This window comes from Triticum dicoccoides, chromosome 6B (assembly GCF_002162155.2).
Source record: "Triticum dicoccoides isolate Atlit2015 ecotype Zavitan chromosome 6B, WEW_v2.0, whole genome shotgun sequence".
Classification (NCBI taxonomy): Eukaryota; Viridiplantae; Streptophyta; class Magnoliopsida; order Poales; family Poaceae; genus Triticum; species Triticum dicoccoides.
The window spans coordinates 175,540,808-175,553,136 of record NC_041391.1 but is presented as its reverse complement, the minus strand read 5'-3'; the positions used below and the strand labels follow the sequence as shown (position 1 = coordinate 175,553,136).

Sequence of the window (12,329 nt, the reverse complement as noted above, 5' to 3'; positions counted from 1 at the left end):
ATGGCCCGCTAAATCTTATGGGCCTTCGGTTGGGCCGGCCCATTTAAACTTTGTGGGCCACTTTTGGGCCGGTCCACGTGTCAACATATCATAGGTCATCTCGACCGTTGGATGAGTGACACCTGTGCCAACGCGGAGCTGACGCGTGGATCCGTCAGCCAATGAGAATTTTACACGTGGAAAATCGACATTGGTCGTGGCTGTTAACGGGTTATGGATCCAAAATCCGACCTGATAGCTTAACGGTGTTACGTTACGGTGGATGCCACGTGTCGGTCACCCTTGACGAAAGCACTTCTATGATGCGCGATTTATCGTCATGGAAGTGGACACTTCCGTGATGATAATTTTGGTAATGTCATGGAACACTTCTATGACAGCACAGGTATGACTATCTTGATTCTGTCATAAATTTGTCATGGATGTACATGCATGACAGAAAACACGACCTACTATGACAAACACGTATCATCACGGAAGTGTATTTTTTTGTAGTGAAGGCGACCTCTGACGGGGGTGTGGCAGTGAGGCGTTGAGCTTTGCCAGTGCTGCATCGGTCCGCCAGAGCTCCGTCGGTGCTGCATCGAGACATCAATGCTCCCGCTGGTGTTGCAAGGGTGCGGTGCTGAAGGCTAGTTGGGGGGGCTACAGAAGCCAGAGAAGCAGAGGAGAGGCTCACAGGAGTTGCGATGAAGGATCAGTGTTGTTGTCGGAGTTACAGTGAAGTGCCCGTGGTTGCAATGAAACGCTGCCAAAGTTGCATTGTAGTGCCGCCAGAGTTGCAACGAAGCACCACAGGGGTGTTGAAACTTCGTCTCTGCTGCAATGGAGCATTGTCGGTGTTGCCATGGGAGCTTCTCGCTCTTTAGCGGTGTTGCAACACAGCACGTCGGCGTGTGATGACCCACAAGTCTAGGGGATTAATCATAGTCCTTTCGATAAGTAAGAGTGTCGAACCCAACGAGGAGTAGAAGGAAATGACAAGTAGTTTTCAGCAAGGTATTCTCTGCAAGCACTGAAATTATAAGTAACGAGTAGTTTGATAGCAAGATCATTTGTAACGAGCAAGTAACGATAACGATAGTAAAAGTGTAGCAAGGTAGCCCAATCCTTTTGAGGCAAAGGACATGCCAAAACGGTCTCTTATAATAAGCAAAGCATTCTTGATGGTACACGGGAATTTCATCTAGTCACTTTGATCATGTTGGTTTGATTCGTGTTTGCTTCTTTGATAATTTTATATGTGGGTGGACCAGTGCTTAGGTGATGTTCTTATTTGAACAAACCTCCTACTTATGATTAACCCCCTTGCAAGCATCCACGACTATGACAAACGTATTAAGAATAAATTCTAACCATGACATTAAACTTTTGGATCCAAATCAGTCCCTTACGGTATAGCGCATAAACTAGGGTTTAAGCATCTATCACTCTCACAACCCATCATTTAATAACTACTCCACAATGCTTTCCCTTAGGCCCAAATATGGTGAAGTGGCATGCAGTCGATGTTCACATGACACCACTAAGGGAATCACAACACACATACCATCAAAATATCGAACACATATCAAGTTCACATGATTACTTGCAACAAGATTTCTCCCGTGACGTCAAGAACAAAAGTAACTACTCACAAATGATAATCATGCTCAAGATCAGAAGGGTATTAAATAGCATATTGGATCTGAACATATAATCTTCCACCAAATAAACCATATAATAATCAACTACAAGATGTAATCAACACTACTAGTCACCCACAAGCACCAATCTATAGTTCCAGTACAAAGATTGAACACAAGAGATGAACTACCGTTTGAGAGGAGATGGTGCTGTTGAAGGTGTTGATGGATATTTCCCTTCCCAAAATGGGAGAGTTGTTGGTGATGATGATGGCGATGATTTCCCCCTCCGGGAGGGAAGTTCCCCTGGCGAAATCGCTCCGCCGGAGGGCAAAAGTGCTCCTGCCCAAGTTCTGCCTCGAGTCGGCGGCGCTTCATCCCGAAAGTCCTCTCCTTATTTTTTCTTGGTCAAAATGACTTATCACTACTACAGGATGCTGCTAACGTGACACTACGATCAGAGACCCTTGGAGAGACTGTGTGCAATGCAATAATCACAGACGGTAGTGTCAGAGAACCGTGAAAAATGCCTAAAACGTTTGCGATGACGGATGCATCAAACATGGTTCAGATTTTAGTTGCGTGTGCGATGCAGGGCATAGGTTCAGTTCAATTAACTGTTCGTGATGAGGAGGAACAAAAGAAACGGGCAGCCAGATGAAGGTGTGTGCGATACACAGCATACGGTTCACTCAGATGAACTATTTGTGATGAGGAGGAACAACAGAAACGGACAGCTAGATAAAGGTGTGTGCGATTGAGGGCATACGCTTCAGAAGGATTAACTGTTTGCGATTAGGCAACAGAACAAAAACGGTCAGCCAGATCAAATGTGTGTGCGATTGATGGCATACACTTCACACGGATGAACTATTTGCGATTAGCCACAACACACAGAAACAATTAGATAGATCAACGTGTGTGCGCTAGACGGGCACACATTCTAATTAAAAGAAGCGTGCGCGATGGTAATAACGAGCGTGCACGGTTCTTGGAACAAGACGTATGCTGACATTGCCGATTGCGGTGCACCAAACTCCACGTATGCGGCCGATAAAGCGTGCTCATGTTACACCGTCCGGGAATAGTGCCGCACTTAGAAATTATAGAACCGTCAATAAATTTTGAGCCTGCGTCCCGTCACCTTCCAAATTGCAAACATGTTCACACCGATCAAAACCTAAATGGTTTCCCACTCAGGAGCGTATTAGTACTCGGTTATAAATAATGTATTATGCCAAGATGACTGCACATTCCTTCCTCACCTCCTCAACCACAAAAGCAAAGAAGTCATTCAGCATCGGTCTCTTGCGTCTGCCATGGCCAGATTGAGTTCTCGGTCGAGAGATTACCACCACGGAGAGGCGAGCATGGAAGCGGAAGCACGAGAGATGTCCCGTTAACCGCGAATGCAGTCGACATGTCCCGCCGCTCCGCTGAAGCAGCACAGAGGTCCCGCCGCACCGTTGATGTAGCAGACTGGTTCGGTCGCGCTGCGGAAGCAGCAGTGATGTCTTGCCGTGCCGCGAATGCAGCAGAGATGTCCTCCCGCGCTACGGCAGCCTGGGAAAATCTCTCGCGGGCAGGCGAGGACTCTTACAGGCGCATGCACGTGATTGTCCATAGCCAGATGGATCAGATCTCCGGCTGGATGAAGCTACAGGATGAGTTGATTTCCTCGTTTGAACAACTCTGAGCCAAACGTGACCTGCTGAGGGCGAAGATCGACGGAAGGGCGGAGCAGGCGGAGGAGACCGCTGCCTTGTTGAAGAGGACGGGCGTCATCGTCAAGAAACTTATGGACAAGAATGCCATGCTCCGCATCGAGCACGAAAGGCTGATGGAGGAATCCACGGTTGCTTCTGAGCAGCGTATTAAGGACATGAAACTGATGAAAGAGATCATCGCTGCTCGCGGCGAGAACTAGTCTCCTCAACCTGCAACGCATCAAGAAAGTAGAGATCAGCGAGCCAAATCGTTGTAAGCGTCTTCCTTCTTATTTTGCCCTTGTGTATTTCGGGTGTAGCCGTATGTGGCTCTTTTAGTTATCTTCCTAGATATGTAAGACAATTATTATCCATTGTCATCATCCTTATATTCATCATGTTTGCTATAAGTCGCAGTTGATGCTATATAGGTCCGTCGGATCTTACATCAAGATCCGTGCAAAACTATCTTTTTAGATTTTCACTTTTCTCTCTTAAATCTCAGTCTAGTGAGACATAGCCACGCCGTGAAATAGGGGCTCGGGCGCTGTCGGGGATATACCCCGCAGTATGACCCGGCTGGCACTTGGCCACTCACTGGCGACCCGCCCGGACCTGGCGGTGTACGGGTAACCCGCCTGAACATTGCGACTCACTGGTGACCTGGCGGGCGGGCCAGACGGATGACAAGGCCCAAGGCCCAGTAGGCCGGTTCATGTGACGGTGGGCCGACTTAAGAGGAAAGGCGTGAGTGATATTTCCCTTACAAGGAATCAAGACCTGGACTTGTATCCGGCTTGGATTAGAAGATTGACTAGTCATAATCATATTTGGACTCCACATGTAACCTGCCCCCTCCAACTTATATAAGGAGGGGCAGGGCACCCCAAGAGGGGAGAGGAAAATAAGATCTAAGGCTAGACACAACTAGAGGAGAGCCGGTTTATACGGCGACTCCTTCATGAGCATAATGAGACCTAGCCACAAACAGTATGTAGGGCTATTACCGGATGATGTTTCCCGGGGCCCGAAGCTGTCTAAATCCTTGTCTTGCGGGTTGATCGCCTCGCGTCTCTCATCCCAATCAACCCCTCTCAAGCTACCACATAGATTCGTTGGCCTCATAACTGTCCTCACACTAGGACATCTACCGTGACAATTCCACGACAGTTGGCGTCCACCATGAGGCTTGCACACGGTGGTGTTGAGTTTTTGGAGGGATCTTACCCAGGGATCAAGAAGTTCGCAATTTTCTGGTGCTATTCCACATCTGGAGGAATTTCATGGGATGAAGAAAAGATCACAGAGGAAGAATCTACATCATGGAAGAGTTGTCAGAACAACATACACGAGATTTTTGATTAAAAGCGATTAGAGTTCCTGCGTTTGTGCGCTACCATCATCGTGTGATCAATTCGGTCGTAGATCGATTCTACTGCAAAAGTCGTTGTACGTTGCAGCTGCGTGTCACCGAGACCGGCAGGTAACCAACATGGACACAATCGATTTGCCCAGCCATCGCTAGCTGCCGAGGCTGCCAATCCACGTGAAGACCCATGCCATATCGAGTACTTTTTGCGTTGAGGCTACTAGGAAGTTAATTCAGGATTGGACTCACAAAAAAGGAGGGGAGAAGCCCACGACTCGGAAGCGGTTTCCACCATCGAGTCGCGGTCACTCTGTCGTTCTCCGCCCCTGCGGCTTCGAGTCGCTGGCCGGCCCTCCACCACCGAGCTGCCACAGCGGTGGTCCCACCACCAACGGCCGGTCGCCTCCGCCATAAGACGCCATGGAGCCGCCTCTCCTCCGCTCAGCCTGCAAGTCAAGGGTGTGCCTCGCCTCCGCCTCTACAGCCACGGGCTCCATTGCTGCGGCCCATGCCAAGCCGCCTCGCTTCAACGGCCGCTCCGAGTCGCCACCTACTGCCGTCTCGACGTGTCTCTGTGGGGATCTATAGCAGTCGCCATCACCACGGTCTTCCCCGTCACATCGAGCCGCTGTGGTGCTTCGAACTGCCCGGCCTCACGGCCGTTGTGGCCTTGCGCCTCCGCCTTAAAGCGCGGCCCTGCCACCTTGCTGTTTCTGCAAGGCGCCGTCACCCTCACGCTTTGCATCCACGGAGGACGGAGTCAAACCTGCCTGTCTGTGCTGCAGTCTTCGCACGAGTTGCAGGATCTCCGCACTTCGTCCAGCCCGCGGCTGCGGTTCCGCCCCGCGCCGCTTGCCTCGCCAAGGAACTCCAAGCCACCCCTGCTTCCGCCTCTGCTTTGACCATGACGCTGCCTCGGCACTGCTATCGGCGTCGAGTTGCCCCGGTGCAAGCCGCCTCACATGTACTCCATCCGCGCGCGTCCCCCTTGCTGCCTCTGCGGTCACAACCGGTGCCCGGCAGTCTCCGAGCATCTGCCATTTTAAGTCGCCGCCTGCGGCTTTGTTGAGCCGCCCCATTGCGAGCAGCACCGCTCTGCATGCGAGTTGTTTTTGCCGAGCCGCTACTGCAAGCATGTTGTGTTGCCTTCGTTGGTTGGGTCAGAGGCCTATTCTCTAAACATTTTTGCACAATTGCTTTCTGAAGCTTCCAGTTGACGTTAAAAGTCATCAAGTCTGTGGCAAGCCATCAAGTGTTTGTCTGTTCACTAGATGGAGGAGGGAACAAGCCGATCAAAGAAGATGATGCTCGTGTTTGAAAGCACGGATCTGAAGGGGCATCCAAAGTTAACATCCATACCCATGGAGCTAGCCCTTGAGACGCAGATTTTTCATCACTGCATATACTGTTGCTGCCTTACAGAGAGCAGATTTCAGTGCTCGGTTGTGACATAGAGTTTTCAAACACATCAGGGCGTACATTCTGAGGAATATTTCATGGGCACTCCTCTCACTATACTACCATCATTCTTTGTGCAAAGCAGAATAGTCTCGGATCAATGAAACATCTGCTGAGGATCATAAGGTCCAAATACATCAGGTGAATTTTTTTCCAGTCAATTTATGCTGATATATTTTTTATTCTTTAAAGAACAAGTACGCTGGCTTGCGATATTTTGTGATGCAGGACAATTATACACTACAAGAGCGATGGTCGTGTCATGGATATATATATATAGGGTGAGACTATTTAGAAACCCCCTCTAAAATTCCTAAATAAGCTTATTTAGGAACCACCCCCTCCTAACCTGTTTCTTTTCATGAAGGAAGCGAGCGAGGGAGTGAGCGGCGCGGTAGTGACGCGAGGGAGCTCGAGTCTGCAGGCGATGGCCCAGGAGGTGGGCGCCATGGATTTCGGCAACAGGCCACCGCCCCGCCCCCGCGCCCGTATATCCATCCATCTTGTAGGCTTGTAGCCAGCCAAGAAAGCAGATCTGCGCTCCTGACCAGCACCCTTCGATTTGCGGGGCCGGCAAGGGGAAGAAGGGGTCGACATGGAGGGGTCCTTGGCGGCGTCGGCGGCGATGGGGGCGGCGACGAGGGCGGCGCGGGCGGGGGCGAAGGTGTGCGGCAAGGAGGAGAAGGTGGTGGGCGTGCAGAAGGCGTCGGGGAGTTGCCCGTACTGCGGCGTCGGGGTGGTGGCCACGGACGTGGAGGCCAAGTGGGTGCTCTGCTTCCTGCCGCTCTGCCTCAAGAACAAGCGGAGGTTCGCCTGCACCGCATGCACCCGGCGCCTCATCACCTACCCCGCCATTGTCCAGGACTAGCTGCTGCTTAATTAGTCTTTTTTTCCATACTATTTCATTCTCCTACCCCCTTTGTTTGATTCTCTGGAGATTGATCACAGAACTAAAGATTTTCGTTAGATGCCAGATCGAACAACTGGAGATCGATCGATGTGCGTCCCGGCCGGTTGCTTTCCATGCCCGTGGATCTTGATTTGGATATCTGCTTGATTGTTTTCTTGATTCTGGCTAGATGTTTCTTGCTCCGTTGCTCGTGAGTTTCAGTCTGGCTACAGTTCTCCTTACTACAGCTGATGGATGGATGATGCGATACAGTTCTTCTTAATTTTTTAGTGACTTTGCTCCTAGCAATTAACTCGGTGTTAACTGCCACAGCCCCAGGAAGTTAGCTATTTCAGGTCCGGCAGTTAGTTCGACCCAAGAAAAATTGTAAAAGAAAAAAATAGTGTCTTCAGTCTGGCAGTTAAGCCGCAATCTCCGGCAGTTAGCCAGTCCCGGCAGGCCTGATCCGGTCGAAAAATGAATGGAAGAAAAAAAGTATATGCAGCTCCGGTAGTTAGCTTGCTCAACATAGTGTAGTTAGCTATTCTGCTCGAACAGTTACCGTCTACTGTAGCAGTTCGGGAAGTGATAGGTGGGGAAGTGAATGGTTACCCATACACGCACACCATCGGATGTGTTTGTACATTGTTCAGTTAGCTTCCCTTATTTCTAGCACGCAAAACAGTGGATTCACAGACACAAAAAATCTCTCTCTATCTCTGTGTGTGGAAGTTAGCAGGCAGAGGCCAACAGTTAGGGAAAAAATGAATGGTTTATGTGTTCTAAAAATATTTGTTGTTTCTATTGGTGTTTCTATTGTCACAGGGTTTGAAAATTCATCAGTTATCCCTTCCAAGAAAAAAGAGTTAATTTCGAGTGTGATAGCAGTTCCTGAGAAAAAAATTGGCTACCCAGAAAAACAGGAAGTTAACACCATAATTTACAGCGGTTAACTTTACAAATGTATACTAGTTGGGGGTCTATAGCAGTTAGTTTTTTTACAAGAACCTGTGTAGCAGTTAGCTGAGTAGATTTTATAAGTTAACTTTTACAAAAAAAGTGCAGTTAACAAAACAACATGTTTTTTTGAATGCTAGTTAATTTTGAAGTTGACTTTTACAATTTACAGTAGTTAGAATCACATTTTGCAACCCTTTTCACACAAAAAAAGCAAATGTATGCATGCAGATTAAGTACTGTTGACTTGCATCCGAAAGGTAGATAGATGGGAAGATTTTGCCAAAACTTGATATAAAAAATTGGCAGTTAGCTTGCAAGGTACACAAACATTTTGGTCATAACCGGGATGCATCGCAGTTTGCTAAAGAAATCTAATTTCTAGTGCTCATAACTCCTTCCGTGTCTATTTGATCTTATTGAGAGTACAAGTGACTGATTAATTATAGCAATTGCGTACTCTTTTCTCATCATTTTATCATCTGGTGGTGTTGAACCAGTGACCGTGTTCAGTGCGGCATTATGATGCTCCTGCTTCATCTTTTGTGTCTGTTTCATCTTCCCGGGAATAAAATTGAGTAATTTTTAGTGCGTTCTTATTGTTCTAGTCATCAGTTTATCAATTCGCGTGTCCAACCATCAAATAGTGTCGTTCATAAATGCAGAAACTATAGATAGTAACATATTCTATTTTATACTTTTTCAGACATCCAAGAAAACAAGCAATTAGATTGAAAAGAAGAACTTAGAAAAGAAGTAGAGTGCCTCGGAGCTGATTTGCAACAAGGTAGAGAGATGGATCATGGTCAATCTGTTGCTCAACTGAATACCTTGACCACTGAACTAGCCACTTACAGTGAACAAGATAGAAAATGTTTGATAAACTGAATGTCTGAGAGTTAAAGTGGTTCTTTTAGGTTTGTGCTTTTAGTAAATTTGGTTTATTTTCATGTCACTACTTGGCTTATTACTATCCTTTTGTTATGAAAAGACTTATCATTATGCTTGTTCTCAAGAATCAGAGACCACTGCTCAATTAGCTCTTGCCCCCATGCTGCCAGCGGCATGATCCAAGGTGCAGAGTTTGCCAATGCTCAGTTTCAAGGAGCAGTTAGTTCCAGGGACTGGCCGCAGTTATCTTGCGTCCAAAAAAATTAAGTGATGTACACAACTATGATTTTGCCAAGCCCCTGCTTGCGTGAGGTACAAAAAATAGCAATATAATGAGAGGGTTCAGTTTGTTTGCCAAGTCCCTGCTTGCGTGAGGTACAAAAAATATTTTTAATCCCGGTAGTTAACTCAGTGTTAACTGCCGCAATCCTTGACAGTTAGCTATTTTACTCCCGGTCGTTAGCTTGAACTGGGCAAAAAACAAAAAAAGTATTTTCAATCTTGACAGTTAGCTATTCCAGTCCCGGCGGTTAACTTGACCAGGGAAAAAATAGAAAAAAGAATTAAAAACAAAATGAGCAAAAAAAAGTATTATCAGCCATTGCAGTTAGCTTGCTCATCGCGTGCAGTTAGGTATTTCATACCCGCAGTTAGTGTGACCCAATCAAAAAAGAAAAGAAAACATTTTCAGTCCCGCAGTTAACTTGGTGCTAACTGTTGCGATTCCTGGCAGTTAGCTATTTCACTCCCGGAAGTTTACTTGACCTGACGATAAAAGAATAGAAGAAAAAAACAATTTTCTTCAGTCTCAGCAGTTAGCTTGTTAGCATATGTCAGTTAGCTATTCCGCGCGAGCAGTTAGCATGTACTGTAGCAGTTCGGGCAAAAAATGTCAAAAATGATGTTGGTTTTTTGAAAACTGCTCTTAAACCGTAGCAAATCCAAAAACATGTTATATATGCCAAAGTTCGGGCTAATCGATACCTTTCTAACAGTATATCATACACATCATTCCGACAAAAACTTTGAAAATTCCTTTCACAAAAACATTGAAAACTCGTTTGATGGATTTTCAGCTTTTTGAATTTTGTTTAAAAACCAGATCAATTTTGGGAAAACGACCAAAATGTGTTTTTTGCTCCTTCTCAATAGCTATCCAAAGGTATATCAGTTGGATCAATCCGATTAGCGGTTAAATAATTACGACCCAAAAACAGTGCGAAAAACTATGCTAGAAAAAGTCCGCCCGATAGTTAATTAGTATGGTTCACACAGTTAGCTGTGTGTTCTCGCGTAGTTAGGAACGGTTCCTGAATAGCTTATTCAGGAATGGGTTGCAGAATAGCTCGGATATATATATATATATATATATATATATATATATATATATATATATATCGCGCCTGTGGTTGACTCGCCCATCCGCGCCGGCTTACAACGCCACAAACGACTTGCCCGTCCGCCTGTGCGGTTGAATCTCCCGTCCGCGCCGGTTTGCGAAGCCATGGATAAATTATCTGTCAGCGCCCATGGCTGATTCACCCGTGTTCGCACCGTCTCTGATGCCGTGGCCATCTCTACTATCAACTACATGCCGGTTTATATCACGGCCAAATGTGGAGAATCTTAAGGCAACTCCTCGAGTCGTCTTAAGACTCGGGGCCTACAATGACATGACTCAGCAATCTTGTCAGTTTCGGCAAATTCAACAACCCCGGGTCATTGGAGGGAAGTTAACCCGGTCCTGGAGGCTACTGTCACATTGATGAAAAATTAAGGGCTGTCAGAAAGTTTCCGGCTTACAAATTTCCTAGTAGTCAAACAGTTCCGGCTCTATGGAAGAGTTCCGAGTTATCAGAAAATATTCCGGTTCAAGGAAACTTTGTCTCACAAAGTTTAAGCTCTCAATATCCGGTTTAACATCCGGTTCAAGAAGAATTCATCTCTCGCAAGTTCAAGTTCTCAGAAAAGTTAAAGGTTGCCAAAGATAATTTGCTGCCATGATGCGCGGTTCAAACATGGGTATCCTGCCTTATTGGCTTATCCATTATATGGTCACATGGGAGCTTCCTGTTCATTGAGCAAAGCTATGATTACCCTTTGATCTGGCTTATACGCCATGCTTACAAAACACTTGGGGGCTTGCTACCCAGGATAAAGGGACCAAAGAGAGTCTGTTGCAAAGCACAACTCAAACATAGGTGCCCTGCTTTGATATCATTTGGGGGTGACCTGCTTAATGAGCAGAGACTTGATTACTCTCTTGATCCGTCTTGTATGCCCTTAACAAAATATTACTTGGGGGCTCTTTGTTCAATGGACAAGATCTTTTATGACCCTTGTAATAGGCTTAAAAGCCAGGCTTGGAAGCCAGGTGTATTCACCTAAATCCCGGGTTATCCTGCCTTTTTAAGTCTGCCACTCCGCCCAGAATGGCTGGAATGATCCGCCGTACTTTTGACAGTCAATCTTATACAAGGCCATGAACTTGTCAAAGTTAAAATGACGATTGGTCATGTGAGGCCCGACTTATAAGGTTGCATGAAGGTTTAACTCAGCGGCTGTGCGGCCCTTTGAAAGCACTTGATTTTAAGGTTTGGAAACCTAGGAAAGCCTTGTTTTTTGCCTTTTGATTTATATTTGATTTGAACATTTTTGACGTTCATCTATTGTGACATGTTAATACATGGTTAAAAACCGATGAGGGATATGATACTTTATGGTTCATATATGAAATTATCCGATGTTTATTAACTCGGCCTGGCTTTGGACAATAAGTTGCCAGTGTATGATGGCCTTATATACTTCGAAGCGCTGTGCTCTAAGTCTTGGGATATTACCCCTCACTGGATATGGCGATGTAAGCCGGCAATTTGAGCCAATTTTCCAGGTATATTTTTAAAATTGTTGGATGAATATGCGAGGTTTGATAACCCACCCTGGCTTTGGACGTTAAATCACCAATATATTTTGGATTGCGACATTGGAACTCATGCGCTTATAAATCATTGGATTATTATCCTCACTGGGTATGGTGATGTAAGCTGGCAGTATGAGCCAATTCTACAGGTATGTTTTCCTGGTTATATAAATATGCGAGGTTTGATAACCCGCCCTGGCTTTTGACTTTAAGTCGCCAGTATGTTTAGGCTTGAATGGACTTAATGCTAGTCTGTTCCATAATTGCACAAGACTATATTATGTTTGGGTTGTTACCCGCCCTGGCTTTCGACGTTAAGTCGCTAGGGCATATTTTGTTTAAACTCTGTGCAGGATTTGCAGAGCTATGACTTATATAAATGATTAAGTTCAAGCCCATCATCAAAATTTGTGTTTCAAATGGGTGTTATCAGTTCTTGATTTTTACAATGGCTATAAGACGTCGGGTTACAAAAATCCCGGATTACAATGGAGTGTATTAAGTCGCCATCAGC

General features: G+C 46.1%; 1 protein-coding gene across 1 annotated transcript; it reads left to right on the top strand.

Moving 5' to 3' along the window:
* The first annotated feature begins 6,489 nt into the window (after positions 1–6,489).
* Positions 6,490–7,230, top strand: LOC119326019. The gene has a single exon (XM_037599729.1). The coding sequence runs from the start codon at positions 6,754–6,756 to the stop codon at positions 7,024–7,026; it is 273 nt and encodes a 90-aa protein (XP_037455626.1). The 5' UTR covers positions 6,490–6,753; the 3' UTR covers positions 7,027–7,230.
* Positions 7,231–12,329: the final 5,099 nt, after the last annotated feature.